A 23,676-nucleotide genomic window follows, 5' to 3' on the forward strand; every position below is an offset into this window, starting at 1 on the left:
GGAGCCCAAGCCGTAAGAGTAAATGAGTTCTAAGGATGGGGGCACCTCATATAGGATATTACTTGGCAGTAAATGCACAGAAATTAAATAGCAATAGGAAAAGGAAAAGGATTTTGGTTTCCCTGTGTATGTGTTTGGCATTTTTTTATGTATAAATAATATTAGAGAACACTCAGAGCTTACTGAAAGAAGCCGGAGAGGGGATTAAAAAATCAAAATAGAAGAGAGATGACAGGCAATGAAGAATGAAGAGGAAAATATCAAGGAACCCTGCACAATTAAACTCTCATTCAGTGAACGAGCTCTCTACGGTGGTTGTGGTCTGAAGACAGAGAGAGACACAGCCTGTCTCTTGAAAGCTTTGGCTCCTTTGTTTACAAAGAACTACGGGAAGGGGGAGAATGCCTCATATTCTGATCCTTGTGCAAATGCAATTCGTATTTTAGACTCAAGAGAGGGAAGGAATGTGATAAAGACAGAACTGACGTAAGAGCTGAAATAGGGACTGATTCCAAAGAGACCAGAACAGCACTCACATTTCCAAAGTATTTGTCCAGCAACTCCACGTAACGGTGCACGATCTCGAGAGTCAAGAGCTCATTGTCCTGATTTTCTACAGCACAGCAAAAATATAAACTAGCATACCTTGAAAGGAAAAACACGAAGAAAGAAAAGTAAAATAAGATGACACATCCAATACCCCAAAGATGGTGTTTTCTGCAGTGAATATGCGAATCTCCCCCCATCCAAATGCAAGAAAGAAGCCATCATGGATCATATCCAATAGCCTCCCAATACGTGAAAGAGAATATATAAAAATAGCGTGCCCACTGGGTTGTACCGAGTAATTACATAAAAGACTCTCAACACCATTTTACCCTGAGGAACTATAATCAGGGAGACGGGGTTCTCGGCCCACAGTTATGGGGGTGCCTGCTCACACCCCTCCCCGGCTTGTGAGTGTCCTTTCTAAACCTCAAGGCTTCGACCCCAGCTCTCACCTCACATGGTGCTGCACTCCTGTATGTGACCCACCCTCAGCCCATCCAGTCCGTCCTCCAGTGACTTTCTTCTGCCCGAAATCCTCTTCCCCACCCCCATCTGTGTGGTTAACGCCGACTTCCCCCCTCAGCTCTGAGTTTGGATGTCCTTCCTCCTGGAAACCTCTAACCTCCCACACTGGGCTGGATGCCGGGCTCTGCACTCCTGAGCCTCCCCCATCAGAGCGGCTAGTGCTCTTCAGTGCCCATTTCATGGCCTGTCTCTGCCCCACTAGGTCACTGGCTTCCCGAGGGCATGTGCTGAGTCTGCCTCGCTCACCACGATGTATTCAGGCACTGCAAATATCGGCTTAAATCACAAATGAACTCAAAGTTTTAAAAGCCAGTAGGCAGGGAGTAGATAGGGACAAGCTTCTTGTTGACAAGTGCTTCCTGGGACTTTGCCTTGTTGTCCCTGGGATGCTTATTAAAAGGGGCCTTCACTGACATCTCTCCAGAGGCTCGTACTAAAAGCTTTAACTTTGGACCCAGCAGCAGCAGCTCTGCCCGGGCACTTCCTGGTAATTTACTCCATTAAATACAGCCTACCAAGTTGCCTCTGTTTTTGCCTTTCAGGTTTTAGAAACACCCTTTGCAAGAGCCTTCCCAATGTGCATTTTGCTTCTGGAAGTGGCAGTAGGATGCTGAATGCAGAGTCCTGTTGGCTGGGTTCTGCTCCTGGCTTAGACATCAGTTATGTGGGCCTCTGGGCAAAATGGCTTTACCTCTTAGGTAACGTTTCCTTATCCATAAACTGAGGTTGCTTGCCAGTACGGTCTTGCTATGGCAAGCAGGTGCAATAATGAGAGAATATATAGGTTTTAAAGCCAGAAGGAGGGGTGCCCAGGTGACTCATCTGCTTTTGATTCAGGTCATGATCTCAGGGTCCTGGGATCAAGCCCCAAGTCCGGCTCCCTGCTGAGCGGAGAGCCTGCTTCTCCCTCTCCCTCTGCCCTTCCCTCACCCCCACTCATGTGCTCTCTCTCAAATAAGTAAATAAAATCTTTTTAAAAATTAAAAAAAAAAAAAGCCAAAAGGATATGCATCTGAATTCTGGCTCTCCTAACTGCCCCTTAGTTCCTGTGATTGAAGACTAATAACTTAGAAACTCTCTGTGGCTTCAGTTTCCTCCTTTGCAAAGATGAGTAATAATAGCAATAATAAGGGCTGCCCATCGCTCTAGCACCTTCACCTGCATTTTTTCCCACAGCATTTGTTACTAACGGATAGGGTTTTGTTTGCCTGACCTATGAGTACACTCCGTAAGAGCAGCTCTGGTCCCCGTCTTGTTTGTTAAGGCATCTGCAGTCATTAGAGGTGCTGGAAATATAACAGGTGCCCAGAGGCTATTTCTTGATGCACTACATTATCCACATGTAGATCCCATCCCTAGAATCCATACTGGCACACGGAAAGCCTTTCAATACATGAGAGCTCTTTTTCTGTTAGTCTACTGGTACAAACATTTGGGCTCCAGACTCCAAAGATTTCAGTAAGTGATGCAATTGGTGTCGTAATCAAAAATGTTCAGGATTAAACAATCCAAAGTAATAATGAGAAAGACAGAGCTCATAGGAGCTCATAGACAGTTACTCACACCTTTTATAAACAAGTTTTAGCTCCTTCCAGTCAACAAAACTGCTTGTTCTCTGACCACGAGAGAGAATAATCTGAACAATTTCCCGGGTGATCTTTTTCCTCTCTTTGTCAGGGAGAGTCGTGTACCATTTCTGCAGCCGCAATTTCCCCTGTCTACTGAAAAGCAATATGAAATGTATCTAGAACAAACAAAGGACAGAGAAAAACAGAACTTGATCAGCTAAATCGTTCTACACAGACACTGGAAATTAAATGGCAGGGTTTACAAGCAATGATAATTCTGCACAAATGAAAAAGTTCTCACCGGTAGGAAACTATCTCATCTGAAAATTACATTTAACCCATCCAAGAACAAGGAAACGTGTGCATCACAAACATGACTTCTTGATATTAGAGGGGAAAGATACGAGTTTAAAAAATTATTCCCTTTTGGAGTCACAAATTTATCATATGCAAAAAAATAGAGAGAGAGAGTTACATACTCTTATTGAGAAAACAATAAAATTTTCCTTCACAAGGCAAAAATAAAGTGTTAAAAACAGCAGAAGAGTTTACTTTAAAAATTACACCCGAGTTCCATATCACAACTATGGCAACATAATGACAATAGAGGGAAAAGGGAGAGGAGGGAAGGAAAGGAAGATAAAGCACTAGAAAAGGGTGAGAAAGCAAGAAAAGGGCTACATTCTCAGTCTTTTTTTTTAAATAAAAATTGTATATATTGAATGCATACAACAGAGTGATCGAATCTACATCTATCTATAGTAGCGTGTTTACTATAGTCAAATTAATTAATATTTCATCTCCTCATATTGATTATTGTGCATATGTGATAGAGTCCTGAAATCTACTCCCTTAGTAAATTTCCAGTATCCAACCGAGTGTAATTAACTGTAGTCGTCATCGCGAACAGCAGATCTCTAGACTTACTCATCTTAAAACTGCAACTCTGTGCTCTTCAACCAACATCTCCCCATTTCCCTCACCTCCCCATTCCTGGTAATCACGGTGCTACTCGATATACCTCTATGACTTACCACTTTTTAGCCTCCTCTTCACATGTAAGTGAGATCATGCACTATTTGTCTTTCTCTGTCTGGCTTATTTTATTGAGCGTGATGTCACCCAGATTCACCCATGATATCACCAATGACAGGATTTCTTTCTTTTTTTTTTTTTTTAAGATTTTATTTATTTATTTATGAGAAAGAGAGAGCAGCACGAGCAGGGTGAAGAGCAGAGGAAGAAGCAGACTCCTCGCTGAGCAGGGAGCCCAATGCGGGACTTGAACCCAGGACCCTGGAATCATGACCCGAGCCAAAGGCAGACGTTTAACTGACTGAGCCACCCAGGCGCCCGATTTCTTTCTTTTTTATAACTGAAAATATTCCATTATATACACACACATACACACACACACACAACACACACACATATATACCACATTTTCTTTATCCATTCATCCATTGACGAACACTTGGGTTAATTCCATATCTTGGCTATTGTGAATAATGCTGCAAAGAACTTGGGAGTGCAGGTATCTCTTCAAGATACTGATTTCAGGGCGCCTGAGTGGCTCAGTGGGTTAAGCCTCTGCCTTCGGCTCAGGTCATGATCTCAGGGTCCTGGGATGGAGTTCCACATCCGGCTCTCTGCTTGGCAGGGAGCCTGTTTCCTCCTCTCTCTCTCTGCCTGCCTCTCCACCTGCTTGTGATCTCTCTGTCAAATAAATAGATAAAATCTTAAAAAAAAAAAATACTGATTTCATTTCCTTTAAAAATTCATCAAGATCAAAAGCTTCTACACAGCAAAGGAAATAGTCAAAAAAAACAAAGAGGCAACCCACGGAAAGGGAGAAGATATTTGCAAGTGACAGTACAGACAAAAGGTTGATATCCAGGATCTATAAAGAACTCCTGAAACTCAACACACACAAAACAGATAATCATATCAAAAAATGGGCAGAAGATATGAACAGACACTTCTCCAATGAAGACATACAAATGGCTATCAGACACATGAAAAAATGTTCATCATCACTAGCCATCAGGGAGATTCAAATTAAAACCACATTGAGATACCACCTTACACCAGTTAGAATGGCCAAAATTAGCAAGACAGGAAACAACATGTGTTGGAGAGGATGTGGAGAAAGGGGAACCCTCTTACACTGTTGGTGGGAATGCAAGTTGGTGCAACCACTTTGGAGAACACTGTGGAGATTCCTCAAGAAATTAAAAATAGAGCTTCCCTATGACCCTGCCATTGCACTCCTGGGTATTTACCCCAAAGATACAGATGTAGTGAAAAGAAGGGCCATCTGTACCCCAATGTTTATAGCAGCAATGGCCACGGTCACCAAACTGTGGAAAGAACCAAGATGCCCTTCAACGGATGAATGGATAAGGAAGATGTGGTCCATATACTCTATGGAGTATTATGCCTCCATCAGAAAGGATGAATACCCAACTTCTGTAGCAACATGGACGGGACTGGAAGAGATTATGCTGAGTGAAATAAGTCAAGCAGAAAGAGTCAATTATCATATGGTTTCACTTATTTGTGGAGCATAACAAATAACATGGAGGACAAGGGGAGTTAGAGAGGAGAAGGGAGTTGGGGGAAATTAGAAGGGGAGGTGAACCATGAGAGACTATGGACTTTGAAAAACAATCTGAGGGTTTTGAAGGGGCAGGGGGTAGGAGGTTGGGGGATCCAGGTGGTGGGTATTGTAGAGGGCACGGATTGCATGGAGCACTGGGTGTGGTACAAAAACAATGAATACTGTTACGCTGAAAATAAATTTAAAAAAAAATATATATATATATATCCAGAAGCTGGGTTGCTGGATCATACATCACTTCTATATTTAATTATCTGCAGAACCTCCATACTGTTTTCCATAATGGTTGCATGAGTTTATATTCCCACCAACAATGTTCCCTTTTCTCTATATTTTCACCAACACTATATCTTTTGTCTTTTTGGCAACAATCATTCTAACCAATGTGAGGTGATCTCTTATTGTTCTGATTTGCATTTCTCTGATGATTAATGATGTTGAGCATCTTTTCATATACCTGTTGGCCATCTGTACACATTCTTTGAAGAAATACCTGTTCAGGTCCTTTTTTTTTTTTTTTAAGATTTTCATTTGTTTGACAGAGAGAGACAGCGAGAGAGGGAACACAAGCAGGGGGAGTGGGAGACAGAGAAGCAGGCTTCCCGCTGAGCAGGGAGCCTCATGCAGGGCTCAATTCCAGGACCTTGGGATCACGACCTGAGCCGAAGGCAGACGCTTAATGACTGAGCCAGCCAGGCGCCCCTGTTCAGATCCTTTGTCCACTTTTTAATCAGGTTATTTGTTTTCTTGCTATTGACTTAAGTTACTTATATATTTTGGATATTAACCTCCTAACAGATGTATGATTTACAAAGATTTTCTTCCAGGTGGTCTCTTCGTTCTGTTGATTGTGTCCTTTGCTGTGAAGAAGTTGTTTGGTTTGAAGTAACCTCATTTATCTATTTTTGCCTTTGTTCCCCTTGCTTTTGGGGTAATATCCAAAATATCTTTGCCCAGACCAATGTCATGACGCTTTCTCCCTATTCTTTCTTCTAGTCATTTTGCAGTTTCGGATCTTACATTTAAGTGTTAACTCACTTAATTGAGTTTGTTTTTTTTTTTAATATGGAATGAAAGAAGGGTCCAATTTCATTCTTTTGCATGTAAATAACAAATTTTCCCTACACCACTTATTGAAACTTGTCCTTTTCCTATTGTGTGTTCTTGATAGCTTTGCTGAAGATCAAACTGCCTTAAACCTAAGGTCTTCCTCCGCTTTGTGGGTAACTTAGCTGAGAGCTTTAGAATAGACCATCTCATGTAGCAATTGTCTTTGTCATCATGATAGAACTGTAACAATTGAGATAGTGTGTTGGGTATCTGGAAGCAACCGGATCTTATATTCAATTAAGTTTCAAAATGTGTATTTTAAGTAAGGGTTTATATTCTAATGCATTTTAAAAGCTTTAAATGAATGGAAGACATCATAACATACAGAAATTTACTTTGGTAACTTGGAGGTACAGTAGATAATGCTTTTCAGAAACTGTCAGATGGTATATTTATTTGATGGGAGATTAAATTTTCTCAATGCACCATGTGAGAAGTTTAGAATCATAATTTATTTCATCAGGTTTTTGCTTTGTTTTCTTTTCTTAAAAAAATAAAATTCAGTAGAGGTTAAGTGTGTTATGGAGAGAAGAATGATATATACGGGAAGCCAAAATAATTAAAAACTTTTTTTTAAGATTTTATTTATTTACTTGAGGTGGTAGGGAGCACACACAAGGTGGGAGGGCAGAGGAAGAGAGAGCAGCAGAATCCTCACTGAGCAGGGAGCCCCACGACTCTGCACTCAATCCCAGGATTCAGGGATCATGACCTGAGTCGAAGGCAGATGTTTAACAGACTGAGGCACCCAGCTGCCCCTTTAAAAACTTTTTATAAATAAAATATTCACCTCCTTTTATTGAAGAGGTTTGGCTCTGAGTGTCAGAACATAGGTCATAAAAACTCACTAGGTGGTGATCTGAGAACCAAAAGTAACCAGGCTCTTTCCTCAGAGCTCCTCGTACCTCCAACCTACAGAATTTGAAGTCTTCTTAATAAGGTTATATTCTGTCTTAGAAAGAAAACATCTCTTAGAACAAGGACTTAAGGACCAAGGTATCATCAGCAAGGAGAAGCAAATGTGAAAGCCTTGCTCATCTAGCAAATTTAAGAAACATCACCCTCAGACTGGAATTTTAAATATCTGCTGAGAATGCATTTTCTTAAATACCCATTTCACTATCAGCACAGGTATAAATAATTCAGTAAGGGAACACAGTCACTGTTTTCTAAGAATTAAATTGAGAAAGGTATTTTTACTTCCAAGAAGAGATCATCCTAAAAGTGACATTCTGAAAGTATAAGGTGGAAATAAATAAATAAATAATAAAAGCATAAGGTGGAATGGTGATAGAATCATAAAATCATAAAATCTCAGAATCTTGAGAACAAGCCTCAGCTTTGGATCATTACCAATGGATAAGTCTATTTAATCCAATGTCTAGCAAATGGTCTAGAGATGTCTAGGGAAATGAAATCGACACATTTTCTTAGTGTTCACTTTGCATTTCCTGTCAGAAAATTTTTTTCTTCCCATCTAACCTAAATCCCTTCTGTTACAGTTTAAACCAGTTTTCCCTGATTTTATCCACAGAGTATATTAAAAGACAGTATGTCGTAAATAAGTCAACACATATTTGAAGACAGCCTTTCAGGCGACCATGAATCATTTTCCTTCCAGGAGAAATAACCCTGGTTTCCTGTTGTCTTCTTACCGGTTCTATTTCCAGACCTCAAGATCATCATTGTTGATTCCTCCCAGATTTTTCCACAGGCTAAGTAAGTGCTACTTTTAACTGGGGGCACGCAGATGGATACCCAAAGTTCCAGAGAGCTGCTGGAAGTAGGACTGAGTTTCATTGTGGATTACTTTCTAGTTCTTCTACATTGCAACAATCTCTCAAGATCAGGGGCCTCCCTTCTTAAAAACGGTTCAACAATGTAGGGCAATGAACAAAGAGGAACTCTTTCTTCCAACAACCAGTTCAAAGAGAAAAGATGATCAGGAACCTGATACATAAAAGCCCACATAAATAGAAACACGTTCTAAATTCAAAAGAAGCAACAAACTGATTCAAGTTTATCCCATAATTGCCTTGCATAAGACAGTGTTGAGAGATTTAGCCCTCCCAAGTTCTCCTCTGAGACAGAACATAGCTCACGTTTGTGGTGTCTGGTATCTGTCACGCCTCCAGAGTTAAGGTGGCTTGAGAGAACCAGCAGAATGAGTTGTGGTGACTCACAGGAGTTCATCACCTCCCGTAATTAATTTTATTTAATTTATCAGTTTAGTCATTCAAGGCATATTTGAATAATAAGTTTCAAGAGGTTAATCAAACACCTTTATTGATTAGCATTAGCTTGAGAGTAGGAGGAAAGCAATTGGAAGGATTCTTTCAATATTTACAAAGAGCCAACTTACATTCAAGTGATGTCATAAACAAACTTCATCTGACTTCAGAAAATAACACCCAGACATTCCCCTTCCATAGTACTGCTGAGATAAGAGGAGTAATGGAGAGGCTGACTGGTAATACCCTTCTGGAAAATGCTAACTCCAGAAATAACCATAAAATTCAATGAACTGTGTTAGGCAAGGTTGACTTCTTACATTTAGCCCAAATGCTTTGGCCTCAGGTGGACACAGCTTTACCAAGAGCTCCCATTCTTATCTCAGAAGCCCTTCTGAGGGGTCTGGTTCTGTACCAGATGATCCTTTAAATCCAAACATGTCTGGTTAGTCCAAGCATTCTTTGTCCTCAGAGTGTCCACTAGTATAATCCTTGACCTAACTGGGGATAGCCCAAATTTGTCACTTTGACCCAGAATGCAAACTACTCTGGGCATTTTCGTAATTTTATTTCTGAAGCATGTCCAGGGAGGTACCCTTAGGCCTTTGCAGGAAGCACAAAGCAGACCAATACCAATCTACTTAGCCTGCTGTTCTGAACCGGTGTTAGCATCTTTCTTCTCCTTAAAGATAAAAGGTGAAAGCATCCAGAAGCAGCTTTGGTTCTTAAAGTTTGTAAATCTAGTAGACCCATGACTAGCTTACAAGAAGAGAGGCATCCAGGAACCTCTTCCTATCCCCAACACTGTCACCTCACCAACACCACATATGCAGGGCTGGCTTGTATTTCAAGATCTGAGCTGCAAATATAAACCCATACAATCCTACGGCACCCTATAACCCATAATACATCACTTAAATAACACTATTGTTGGGAGTCCTCACCTCCTTAACCCCCTTTCCAACTGCTGCAGCCACTCAACAAACTCCCAATCTGGATCAGCCCATCCACCCTCCTCTCTGCTTCTCTACTGAAGCATCAGCCACTCCTGAGAAAAACTGCAGAGGACTTTGCAGATCGGTACTATTTTACGGGTATGAAATCTCCAGTGTTACTTGGAAACTCTCCATCTACCTCTTCAAGTAAAGGGGTTGCTAAGCAACTGCCCCCTTCTATTCCCCACAGGGGTTATTGCCAAGTCACAGCCAAGCCCCTCCTATTCCTTACCTCCATCCTTACTCCCTGACTCTGGGAAGATAAAAGTCAAGAGGATCAAAATCATTCCACAGGATTTCCTTAGCTCCTCCCACACCAGTACACATCTACATGCACAAACTCAGTCACCCCCCCCCCACCACCCCAACCAATTTACTTGCTCCCTATCATCTTCTGTTCTGGTTGCCCGCCCTCATCTATGTCTTCAGGAATGTGGATTCAGCATTCTGACACCGTCCCTTCCTTCTGAGACTCTTTACATGCACATACTAAATAATTCCAAGTCTCTCGCATGTTTAAAAAACAACAGTCCTCTCTAGAATCCCAATCTTGACTCAGCCAGTGCCAAGAGCCCAAAAAGTCCCCATACCTTTTGACCCAATGACCCTACTGTTTAAATCTGGACTAAGGATGTGCCTTAAAATGCAGATAAACATTTAGGCATTAATGTCTACTGTAGTTCTTTATAGTAACACACAAACAATAAAACTGTAAACTAACTAAATTACCAACAATAGAGACATTTTTAAATGCCATTTGTTAAATGATTTCAATAAGTGAGAAGGCCTACAGTATAATGTTACATTTAAAAAAAGAATATAAAAAGGTACATGGAGCATTACAGCAACAAATTAAAACTATACTTACGTAGACATTATATAAGGGAAAGACATGAAATTGCTCATAGTGTTTCTGTTGGAAGACTGGAATTACAAATGTTATTTTCTTCTTTGCACTTACCTGGAATTTCCCAAATTCATATGCATGATTTTATAATTAGAAAAAATGCTTAATGAAAAGAATATTAGCAAGTTCAATAAAAATTAGTCAGGATTCTATCTGAAGGCCAAATACTAAGTAAATGTCAAAGTGTTTTCAACAAATAGAACTATATCTCAAGGAGACTGCACGCTCCTCGCTACTCAAGAGATCCTGCAGACAGACAAACGCCTCCCCCCTGGCCCCTCCACAGCTCACAGGGGGTGTCCTGTCCATGGGACTAAGCCTGCATAAGGAGAAGGAGGGTAGGGAAAGAACATGCAAAAATGGTCATTGTTGGATGAAGAACCTCAATGTGAGAAAGGAATCCATCCAAATCCTTGAGGAGAACACAGGCAGCAACTTCTTCGACCTCAACCACAGCAACTTCTTCCTAGGAACATCGCCAAAGGCAAGGGAAGCAAGGGCAAAAATGAACTACTGGGACTTCATCAAGATCAAAAGCTTTTGCACAGCAAAGGAAAACAGTTAACAAAATCAAAAGACAACTGACAGAATGGGAGAAGATATTTGCAAACGACATATCAGATAAAGGGCTAGTATCCAAAATCTATAAAGAACTTATCAAACTCAACACGCAAAGAACAAATAATCCAATCAAGAAATGGGCAGAAGGCATGAACAGACATTTCTGCAAAGAAGACATCCAGATGGCCAACAGACACATGAAAAAGTGCTCCACATCACTCAGCATCAGGGAAATACAAATCAAAACCATAATGAGATACCACCTCACACCAGTCAGAATGGCTAAAATTAACAAGTCAGGAAATGACAGATGCTGGCGAGGATGCAGAGAAAGGGGAACCCTCTTACACTGTTGGTGGGAATGCAAGTGGTTGCAACCACTCTGGAAAACAGCATGGAGGTTCCTCAAAAAGTTGAAAATAGAGCTACCTGGGTGACCCAGCAATTGCACTACTGGGTATTTACCCTAAAGATACAAATGTAGTGATCCGAAGGGACACGTGCACCTGAATGTTTATAGCAGCAATGTCCACAATAGCCAAACTGTGGAAAGAACCCAGAGGTCTGTCAACAGATGAATGGATAAAGAACATGTGGTATATATATAAAATGGAATACTATGCAGCCATCAAAAGAAATGAAATCTTGCCATTTGCAATGATGTGGATGGAACTAGAGGGTATTATGCTGAGTGAAATAAGTCAATCAGAGAAAGACAATTATCATATGATCTCCCTGATATGAGGAAGTTGAGAGGCAATGTGGGGGATTTGGAGGGTAGGAAAGGAATAAATGAAACAAGATGGGATGGGGAGGGAGACAAACCATAAGAGACTCTTAATCTCACAAAACAAACTGAGGGTTGGGGGGGGTGACGGGGGAGAGTGGTTGGGTTATGGACATTGGGGAGGGTATGTGCTATGATGAGTGCTGTGAAGTGTGTAAACCTGGCGATTCACAGACCTGTACCCCTGGGGCTAATAACACATTATATGTTAATAAAAAAATAAAAAAAATTTTAAAAAGGTCATTGTTGCCCTACTAAGATGGGGGCCCATAGTTATTTTTCTGTAATTTCAAATCAAGGGTATTTAATTCTGGCAATGAAATAGAGAAAGGGAGAATGAGCAAAAGCGTGAGTCAATAGTTTAGGCTCTATTCACATGAACTAGAGCATTGGTTTTGTAACAGTCTGACAAACTCAGGGCATCCCAATCAGCATGTCTTTAATTAAAAAGGACAGAACGGAACACAGCAGAGCTATCATGGATATTAGGGGTGTGTGTTTCAAGAAACCTGTTCCTATAGCATATACTCAGACTGGGCGGTAGTGTAAAGTGCATGTCTTGCTTGTGCCTGAAAGAAGGAGGGGAGAAGGAGGAGGACATTGGAAAGAAGTCAAGGACAAAGACACTGAGCCTAGTGAAAAGGTCATCCACAATGAGGTAAAGAAGCAGGGAAAAAAATATGTTTATGCAAAGCTGGTCAGTAGGGAAATGTTAACAGAAAAAAAGCAGCTCTTTATTCAGTATTGATACTGAAGCTCTTAGAGAATTGCCCTGACCAGGAAGAAAACTCCCATAAACAACACTGTTTCCCCAATCTGAGAAGCCACCATTTGGTGTAGCAAACCATGACATTGTGTGTGGTGAGAAAGCCGACTTCCAGGAAGGGCGACATCAGGCCAAAGAACTAAATCGGTGTCGAGGAGGAAGATGCCCTCTTTGGAGTAGGAATGAACTGAAACGCTTTTTTTTCCTCAGTGCAGACAAACAAAATAAGCAAGTAAAATGGAGGGAAAGGCCTCACTCTGTCATGGGTGCGACTCTGCCCTTAGAACAGGGAAAAAGTACACAGCTGGAAGCGGTAAGAAAGCGAGAAAAGAAACTCTCGCAGGCCCTTCTTCATCTGCACAGTTCTCAGTTCTCCAGAATCACGTCCAGTTCTGTTCTTTGCTCATAACTGGGACACGATAAATACGGGCGGGACTGTCGAAGTCTGAGCAATGGCACCAAGCCCTATAATATCGAGCAGAGAATTGGGTTTTCTCTCGGGCTTAGAGAACATGAAAGTTTTCTTGAGATGACCTTTTAAAAGCCCGGGGTTTTATTGGACATCATAGGTTTACCACTGGAATTACTTTCCTCCAGATGAGTAAATGAGTATAGCCCTTGGATCCCCCAGATCTCCTGGGTGCTTACCCGGACTGGTTTAACAATCTTCTGGCCCAGAATGCAGGAAAGTGTCCACAAACTCAGAGATGGAGCTACTCTTCTGGAATCAATTATAAAAGGGTTGCACACAACTGCTCTGGGCACTCATTCCTTCAGGGCTACACAGTTTGTACACCTGTGACATGCAGCTCAACTACCGTTTCAGATTCCGTCCAGAGTATGCTACGCCTTCACCCTGAGGCCAGCCCAAATCTGATTAAGGAAATGCATCACCAGGCCGGGCCCTGGGGGGCTGCAACGGTATCACACACGTCCGCCTCCGGCCGAGTCTAGCAAAGAGAACTCTCAGTAACCGCTTGCCGTTGCTAACAAGTCATCCGGGAGGCAGGTCCGCCCATTTACACTGCCCTCCCTCTTCACGGAGGCCGGCAACGTATTCTCTGCTTCTTCCTTTGGAATCGCTGCCCCTCCATCTATTTTCCCTCACTGGTTCCCACACTGGGACGAAAAGAGGCTCTGATAGGCCTTCCGCAGGGACACTGAGGGGCATTCTGCTGATTCTTGGGGTAACCATAAGCCATCCAGTTTCTACCCAACCTGCCTGCTACCTAGTCCCCTCCGTTACCTTCCCAACCCTCAAATACTGAGGTTGCCCCAAAGACAGCCCAAACTTGCCCATAAGTCGCTCAGAGTCCCTTTCTCTCTTTTGACTGCTGACCTGTGGTCTTCAGGTTGTCTCTACTCATCCTCTCCAAGTTCTCTGTAAGGAGTGTGCTTCAGGCTTTCCTGTTTTTTCACCTATGTGTGTGTGAGCCTCCAGTTTCCTTTTGCACAACTTCTCCTTTTAACAACAGTTCATGTGTTAATTAGTGTTCGTCTCCTCTTCCCCCTGCCAGGTCCTATTCACGGGGCGGCAAGGGTTATTAGCAGGAACCATGGGGCAGGTGTGGCCCTCCACCAGCCACCGGCTCCCCACTCCAGGCCCTCCCCTATGAAACCGGAGAGCAGGTCAAATACTCAAATACCTTTCCCGGGCTGGGTGCAGAGGCAGGTAACCTTTCAAATGAAGATAAAGGTTCAGGGTAATATAATAGGGGTGGAAGACAGAGCGAGACTGGAAAGCACCTGTCCTGACTAAAGGGACAGGCACAACTCAACCACACTGAAGTATTGCCATGAAAAAAAAAGATCAGACAGTATTGCTGGGTCTTCAGATTGTTTTGTTTTGTTTTGTTTTGTTTCCCAAAAGAAGCCTGAAATCTGATAACTATGTAAAATACTGGAATTATTTTAATGTTGGCCATTAATCTTAGTACTAATACTACCAAAATAGTATTCACGCTAAGCCAAGCACACTGTGATGGCTGTGGGCTCGAAAAGCATTTGGGCTGCAGGCCTCACGTGACACTGCTTAATCAGGGGACGGCTGAAGTCCCCTACTGTATAATGTCATTCTGTAGCATTTGGCCACACAGTGGACCTCCTTTCCTTGTTATTTCTGAATCTCTCTGAGGAAGCGGCCCTCCAACCTGAGAACCCTGCTTCCACATCTCAGCCCCCTATTACTGTCAAATCTATTGGGAATCAGAATCTCCTATTAACTAAATTCATCAAATCGTATAGGTTTCTTTTCCTCAAGATTTCCAGCTCTGGTTTCTGTTTCTACAATAGAAGAAGATAACATTAAATGGAAAGAAAGTAAGATCCATGAAATCTCAGAATCGCATTTTTGGTTCAACGCGTCAGTCTTTTTCTCCCGGAATTAAAATACTGGAAAGCAGCCCCATCAGCCAACGTCTTTCAATTCCTCTCCTGATCCGTGTACACCACCTGGTGGCAGAATGGTCTGCTTAGAACAACTGAAATGCCCAGTGACGCAGCACGGAGCCCGGCCAACGAGGAGAGGAGGAAAGAGAAGAGCATCAGAGGGGCAGCGAGAGAAAAAGAAGGAAGGAATGACGTCAGAAACAAAAGTTGTAGGTAATCCATAAATGAAAGGATTAACTGCTGAGAATTAGCTGGTGACCATTTATGTACACCTTTAAAGCTCCTTCTGTGAAGAAAATTCCTTGTAAAACTGTCCAGTATCCATCTACCTGTACTGTACAATAGCATTTACTGGAAGGAAGGACGGAAGGACAGACGGGCAGGCTGACCGGGTTGCAGCTAGAGGACAGGACAAGCAGGCTACTATGGGTTGGCCTGCATTACCCCAAAATTCGTATGTTGAGGTCCTGCCCCCAGTAGCTCAGAATGTGACCTTGGTCACTGCAGATGTCGTTGGTTAAGATGAGTTCATACGAGAGTACTCCCCACTCCGGAGTAGGGAGACCCCCTACTCCAACATGACAGGTATCATTCTCAAAAGGGGACAGAGGCATGCACACAGACAGGATGCTAGGGGAGACTGAAGGCAGAGGAGGGGATGACACAGCAGAAGCCAAGGAACGCCAAAGATCGCCAGCAAACCCCCAGAAGCTAGGAGAGAGGCATGGGTCACATTCCCTCTGGGTCCCCAGAAGGAATCAGCCCTACTGAAACTTTGATTTGGGGCTTCTAGCCTCCAGAACTTTGATAAATTTCTGTCGTTTAGGCCAATCCATTTGTGGCCCTTTATTACACCAGCTTTCCTGTGCCTTTGAATTTTGTCTTTTTTTTTTTTTAATCTCAAAAAGCATCACTACTGTTTTCTAAGTTATTACAATGCATATCATAAAACCAAATCATCTACATTCCAAAGATAAGGTGGGCAGATTCCATTCAGCTTTGCAAATATTTATACACTGTCTACCACAGTGAGGTATTTAAAATGAAATAATCACTCATTCCTGGACTCACAAAATGCCAACATTAGAAAGGACAACAGAGCTGCTTTGGTGCAAACCTTCTCCTCTGAAGAGGAGGAACTGCTGGCCCAGAATGCTTACAGCTGGACCCTCTGCCGCTACTAAGGGGCAGAGTTAAAACACGCTCCTGCCTTCCAGAGCTCCCAAGAGCCTCCCAGCCCAAGGCTCTTTGCACTTGTTGCCTTCAACCACTTTTTGTTTTCCGGCAAAGCTAAAATTACTATTTTCCCTCATTGTTTCTTTTTATCCAGATAATTATAACCAAGTGAGTCTTTTTTTTTTTTTTAAGATTTTATTTTTTTGACACAGAGAGAGAGAGACAGCAAGAGAGGAAACGCAAGCATGGGGAGTGGGAGAGGGGAAGCAGGCTTCCCGCCGAGCAAAGAGCCCAACATGGTGCTCGATCCCAGGATCCTGGGATCATGACCTAAGCTGAAGGCAGACTGAGCCCCCCAGGCGCCCCATAACCAAGTGAGCCTTACGCTAACACCAGAGACCTACTTGTAATGGTTGACATATACTGGGCATGTGGTAGTCCCCACGCTAAGCACTTCACATGCAATACCTCATTTAATCCTCATCAAAATGTTATTATTACTCCCATTTAATTGATAAGGAAATGGGGCCCCCCAAAAGTGAAGTCCTGTGCTTCAGGTTAATCAGCTAGAAGACTCCAGAGCTGGGCTTTGGTTCTAGAGCCCACCGTTTAAGTGGTTATGTAACACTGCCTCCTTGACGAGAAAATTAAGTCCAGGACATGGGCACCAACTGGGCTGCCAGCACCACTTTTAAAGTCACTATGATACTGAACCGCCCTTTGTAACTAGAAGGCAACATTTTTCCATGACTGCTTGAACCCTGTTTAAAACAACTTTAAGCCGCAATGATGTTATCAATGACGAACAAACAGACCTACCAACTACTAAATCACTGTGCTCCATGAAGACAACACACTCCAGGTCTCAGATCTTCTATTCCCAAACACAAAGTCTTCCTCTTTCAGAAAGCTAAAGCTTTATTCACAGTCAAATGCTGCCAGTTGATTTTTTTTTAAATTTATATCCAAGATGAGTCAAGGGGAGCTAAAATGGCAAACAAAAATTAGATGCTGTTATGGGTATAATACCCCAATGTTATGATGCAGTTTTGGTGTTACTAAGTGTTACTTCTCAGAATTCCACTCCTAAGTGCTTTTCACTTCATGCAACAATTAATTGGTTTTATCCTAACAGCATGATGCCTGGCATGAGGGCAGAGGTGATGGGTCCAGCCATACTGTGTACTCAAAGAACATTGCTCTTGAAAGGCCCAGGACGGCAGGTCACTTATTACCACAGGGTGAAAACAGTATGCCTGAGTTCAGGAAACATGTGGGAAAGTGGACATAACTCAACCGAGAGAGAAAGAGCCATGATGATGGAAGTATGAGCTCCAAAAGATATTTAATAACAAGTTTAATCTACCTGCCTTTGCAAAGTAGAATGGACAATAGAAATGTGGAATGCAAGGCTGTCATTATTCAAATTCAAGTAGAATGCTGAACTGTGACCTACCCTATCCTGCATCTCCTGTTCCCACAGGCTAAACAAAGGCCTTGAGAAACAAAACAAAACACCCAAAAACTCTTGTGATAAGAGCCAGGTAAAGTTAGACACGCAGAGTCTCCCAACCAATGTCGAGGTTCACACTCCTAAATTTAGGTCCCACCCACGGCTCAGGCATGACAGAACAGCCATCAGGCAGTGGCTGAGCACATGTCCCAAATGCTCCAGGTTAGTGGCTGCCGATCTGTGCTGCCCACACGGAGGCGAACCACTAATTAACGTCACAATGCACACTCAAGTGAACATGCCTGCTTTGCCAATGCCGTAATTCCCTTTCTTCCAGTTTTCCAGCTCACTGATTGCAAACTATGGGATGACAGAAAAGACCTGGATCTTCCAGACCACGTGGAAGGAAGGGAGTTTTTAAAGTAAGGATATTAAAATCTGCAAATTGTGTTTGTATGTATGTAGGTAAAATCTGCAAATTGTATTTGTTTATATGTAGGTGAAATCTGCAAATTGTGTTTGTATGTCCACCTCAAACAGTGACTCTTAGGAAAAGACTTCATTTTGCAGCAGTGCTATAGGGAATGGGTGTTTTAGTGCTGGTTAGTTGAAAATCACCTTCAGCCAACACCTGAAATTATACAGGCTTGGAACATGTACAACTATAAGCCATGTAAAAAGACCCTGTGAGAAAATACTCATGGAGAAATCACCACGGAAAGAATTTGCCTCCGAATAGCCCAGCAAAGAATGCGCTAGCATTTAACAGAAGCCTTGACAACTTGTCAGTGGGCTTAGGAAGAAAGAAATAGGGACTACTGAAACTTTACAGGTTTACAATTTCCTGAAATACTTGTGGAGACCGTGTTTTCTGCCATTAAGTTTACGACATCCAGTGCCACGCTTCTAAAGTCAAGACAAAAGCATTTAGTCTCAGAGTTCATTCTGCCAAGTACATGATCCATAAGGTACTTCAGATATGTATCGAATACCATTCTAAGTTACTTCAGAGTAACAATGCATGCTCAAGTATATGCTAATGCTTTACTGTAGTTCAGAATCCCATCTCCCTTCTTATATATATATTTTTAAAATGTAGTTTGGAATATTACTCAGCCATAAAAAAGAATGAAATCTTGCTATTAGGAATGACGTGGATGGAGCTACAGTGTATTATGCTAAGTGAAATAAGTCAGAGAAAGACAAATACCATATCATTTCACCCACATATAGAATTTAAGAAACAAAACAGATGAACATAGGGGAAAGAATTAAAAAAAGAGAGGAAGGCAAACCAAAGAGAGGCTCGCTCTCTCTTTTTTTTTTTTTTTTAAAGACTTTATTTATTTGACCCAGAGAGACAGAGAGCACAAGAAGAGGGAGGAGCAGTGGGAGAGAGAGAAACAGGCTCTTCACTGACCAGGGAGCCCAATGCAGGGCTCAATCCCAGGACCCCAGGACCATGACTTAAGCTGAAGGCAGACACTTAACAGACTGAGCCACCCAGGCACCCCCATAAGAGAGACTCTTTAACTATAGAGAACAAACTGGGGGTTCCTGGAGCGGAGGGGAGGCAGGGGGTGTGTTAAAAGGGTGACGGGTATTGGGAGGGGCATTTGTGATGAGCACTGGGTGTTGTATTTAAGTGATGAATCACTAAATTCTACTACTGAAACTAAAAATACACTACATATCAACTAACTAGAATTTAAGCAAAAACCTGAAACGGTAAAAAAAAAAAAAAAAAAAAAATTTTAATGTAGTTTGGTATCTCATAGGCTGATCCCTAACCTATTTTGCTTTGAAGTTTCAATGAGTTGAGGTATTTCTTTTCCTTTTGCATTATGCTTTCTACCCAAGCAATATACACAATTTAATTATAATGTTTTTCAGAACTTTTGCAAAAAATGATGATTCTAAGATTAAACCTTTTACTCTGTGCCCTCACTAGTCTGAGTGTACCAGAAACCTCCATTTCTAAGGCTGATTCACCAAGTCCAGAATCAAATTTGTTAAAGGGGAATTGGTACTGTATCAAGTAAAAGTTAGAGAGAGAGAAAGAATCTCAAACTCCTAACTTCTAGAAAAATAAAAATACAGGGGCTCCTGGGTGGCTCAGTGGGTTAAAGCCTCTGCCTTCAGTTCAGGTCACGATCCCAGGGTCCTAGAATCGAGCCCCGCATCAGGCTCTCTGCTCCACAGGGAGCCTGCTTCCTCCTCTCTCTCTGCCTCCTCTCTGCCTACTTGTGATCTCTCTCTCTCTGTCAAATAAATAAATAAAATATTTTAATAAATAAATAAATAAATTTTAAAAAATAAAAATACAGATAGACTCGATTACAGACACTAGAAAAACTGCATAGCTCTCCAGCAGGCAAGCTTGCCAAGTTAAAAAGAAACCAGACAGGTTCCAAATGACCACATGCTTTCATTACTAAATGTGCCAAACCCAAATAACCCCGGGAATCACTCCAGTAAAGTAAAATGCACGTTCTGTAAAATTCACAGTCACATTTCAGTTTTTGAAATAAACAAAGGATTATTTTATATCATTTTGCACATAATTTCATGTGGATGATTATTTTTATATCATATATCATTTGGCTGTGTTTTAGATCATTTTTGCTATCATTTTATATCATTTTTTTCTTCTTTCTTTTTTTTTTTTAAGTGGGGGGAGGTAGAGGGGCAGAGGGAGAGAGAGAGAGAGAAAGAACCCCAAGCCGACTCCATGCCCACCATGCAGCCTGACACAGGGTTCCATCTCACCACCCTGAGATCATGACCTGAGCCAAAATCAAGAGTCAGATGCTTAACCAACTGAGCCACCCAAGCACCCTCATTTTATATCATCTTAGACTCTCCCTTTTACTTTCTTTTGAAAGTTGACTTTATACTTCCGGTATTTAGAATATTTTTACATTCTTTTATACACATGTGGCTGAGATTGTTAATGTTCTTTCTTGGGGCCCCAATAATTTCAGATACCGTTCATGTTTATTTTTTACAATAGTTGAAGGAAAAAGTAATTGTATAAGCAACGTTGCAAGGTTCGCTCAGGCATCATTTCAGGTGGTTTGTATTTTCCTCTTTACATTTGTTTCTTGCAAATTTTCTGTAATAATTATGCATTAGTCATAGTTTTAAAAATTTAAGTGAAGATTGCTAGGGAACTACAGAATACAGTATCTACCGTAACACAGGAAGGCGAGAACTGGGTTTTCTGGGATGCTGAGCAGCTGGAGGCAGATCTGTTACTCAGGGACATGAGAGCAGCCCTGGACTCTGCCACACATGCCAACCCCGCACCCCACACACCCTGCCCAAGAAAATAAGGCTTTGCAGATGTGAGCCTTAGGTCAAGAAACAGCCCAGTATTTATTAGCATTTCCTTCATCAAAAGTGAAAAAATAGTTAACATAAATTCTTCTCAGAGGGCAAGTATGACCCAAAACACAGGGAGGAAAGCTAGAACTGAGTAGCGAGGTAGCTAGAACTGAGTCTCAAGGATCTGGAGAACGCCATCTAGCTCTGATGGCATCACTGGTAGCTTCAAGCCAATCCTATCTATCCCTGAGGCCCCAGGGATCCAGGCTGGGAAGTGCTGCTTCTGCTCCTCCCTGGGCAAGCTACTCCCTTTGGATACATTTTAAATTCTAGGTTATTACCAAGAATTTTTTTTTTTAAGATTTTATTTATTTATCAGACAGAGAGAGAGAGAGAGAGAACAAGCAAGGGGAGTGGCAGGCAGAGGGAGAGGGAGAAGTAGACTTCATGTTGAGCAGAGAGCCCACTGTGGGGCTCGATTCCAGGCTGGGATCATGACCTGGGCCAAGGGCAGATGCTTAACTGAGACACCCAGTCACCCCTATTGCTGAGAATTTAATCTAATGCTACATGAAAGGGGGATTTGTTTCTGCTTTGGTTATTCCATAGGCCACCAGAAACACAACAGGAGAAAGGATTCTTTTCAAGCACATTTACATGAGAGAGTGGTATACTGTATAATTTCTACTTTTAAACAGTTCATCTTTTTCATTAATGCAGACCTAAAATGATCCCTAAATTTTAATACTCTCATGGTAAATCAACTAGGATGCCCTAGACTAATATTAGCACTAGAAAACAATGCAACTGAATTTCCTTAGAATACTCAACATTTTCCTTTCAACGAATTTTAACAGGTTAGTGAAGTTTTAAGAGACTTGATTAGACAGGTCATAACAATGACTTCATCCACTGCTCCCTTACCATCTGTTCTTAATAAAGCAACCAGACTGAACAGAGGATAGGTCACTCCCCTGCTCAAAATGTTCTCTCTGGGACCACCTGGGTGGCTGAGTTGGTTAAGTGGCTGCCTTCGGCTCAGGTCATGATCCCAGTGTCCTGGAATCGAGTCCCACATCGGGCTCCTTGCTCAGCGGGGAGCCTACTTCTCCCTTTGCCTCTGCCTGCCACTCTGTCTGCCTGTGCTCGCTTGCTCTCTAACAAATAAATAAATAAATAAAATCTTTAAAAAAAAAGATGTTCTCTCCAAGAAAAAGCCAAGTCCTTACCATGACCCACAAGGCCCTACTCAATGTGCCCCTCCCTACCTCCGACATCACTAAACACTCTTCCCCTTAATCCCTGTAACCTATCCACACTAGCACACCCTACCTCAGGGCCTTTGTACCAGCTGAGTGGTGCATGAGTCACTCCCTCACTCCATCAAGTCTGTTCAAAAATCCACTTCTCAGTAAGGCCTACCCTGACCATTCTATATATAACGTGCTGCCCCCACTGGTCTGCCCCAACACTCCTAATCCTCCAACCATACTCCAGTATTTTTCCAAGTATTTGTGACTTGGCATTTTATTTTTTTATTTTTTTAAAGATTTTATTTATTTATTTGAGAGAGAGAGAGAGAGAGCGCGAGAGAACATGAGCAGTGTGTGGGGCAGAGGAAGAAGTGGACTCCACGCTGTGCAGGGAGCCCGATGTGGGGCTTGATCCTGGGACTCCAGGATCATGACCTGAGCCAAAGACAAATGCTTAACCAACTGAGCCATCCAGGAGCCCCACTTTATTATTTTATTATCGTTATTATTCCACAGTATACAAAGTATGCTCCATGAGGTCAGTCCTGAAGTCGTTTGTGTATCGATGTATCCCAACCTTCCAAAACAGTGCCTGGCACATAGTAGGCCCTCAATAAATGCTTTTTGAATGAATGAATGAATGAATGAATGATGATGGCAGATCTGCTCTTGTAGGAAGACAATGAAGCAGTAATTTACTCAAGTGTAGTTCCATAATACAAGAAAGAAAAGCTAATTTGTAAAATGTAATTATTTAGCTAACTCACAATAGAGCTGTGAGAATTTAGAAGATTAATGTGTAGAATAATATTGATGGGTTTTGAATTATGTCTAAATCAACCACTGCTTCACCTCTTAATGGCAGAATTTTGCCAGTGGGAGAGAAGATAAATTAATTTCTTCCGGGCAACATTGATATACTATCAGCATGCAAGTATATTCGGTGCCAATCTTTGGTGGATACATCCAGGACAACAGATGAAAAAGCAACATGAGAACACTATGAATTTTTTTTGCTATAAATTTTAGAGTGAAAAAAAAAAAAGGAATAATCCATCATCTAAAGTCAAAGAAAATCTCTTAGCCCATTTACTGGAAAGACTAACAATCATGAAGTAATTGCCACTTCATGGGACGTGACATTTAGTTGATTAACATTTAACTTCTCAACTAGATACAAATATCTGTTCTTCCAGCACATTCGATAATACCCCTCCCAGAAAATGAGACAATCAACTATCAGAAAAAAGTCACAGCCAAAGAATCTTGACAGCACAACAGTAGACCAGGCTTGCATCTAGCATGTACCTAGATTACGTGGACTACCACGGTACAGCAAGTAGAAAGCAAACCTCTAAACATTAGCCTGTGAAACTTTAGGTAAGTAGGAAGTAAAAGAATTTTCTTAAAACCATTCATTACAGGTAGCCATTTCACTTTTTTGTTCTCCTGGGAAAACC

The 23,676-nt window shown here is 41.8% G+C and overlaps 1 protein-coding gene across 1 annotated transcript in view; it reads right to left on the reverse strand.

Annotated features, from left to right (window-relative positions):
• The window catches only part of AP1S3 (adaptor related protein complex 1 subunit sigma 3), a 57,300-nt gene that overhangs the window by 13,992 nt on the left and 19,632 nt on the right, over positions 1 to 23,676 (reverse strand). The window contains exons 2-3 of the mRNA XM_032857340.1: positions 2,640 to 2,818; positions 537 to 645 (exon numbers count right to left, since the gene is read on the reverse strand). Of these exons, the coding sequence (XP_032713231.1) occupies positions 537 to 645; positions 2,640 to 2,818 (288 nt within the window). The remainder of the gene's footprint in view (positions 1 to 536; positions 646 to 2,639; positions 2,819 to 23,676) is intronic.

Source organism: Lontra canadensis, unplaced genomic scaffold, assembly GCF_010015895.1.
Source record: "Lontra canadensis isolate GAN:19392208 unplaced genomic scaffold, GSC_riverotter_1.0 scaffold13, whole genome shotgun sequence".
Taxonomy (NCBI): Eukaryota; Metazoa; Chordata; class Mammalia; order Carnivora; family Mustelidae; genus Lontra; species Lontra canadensis.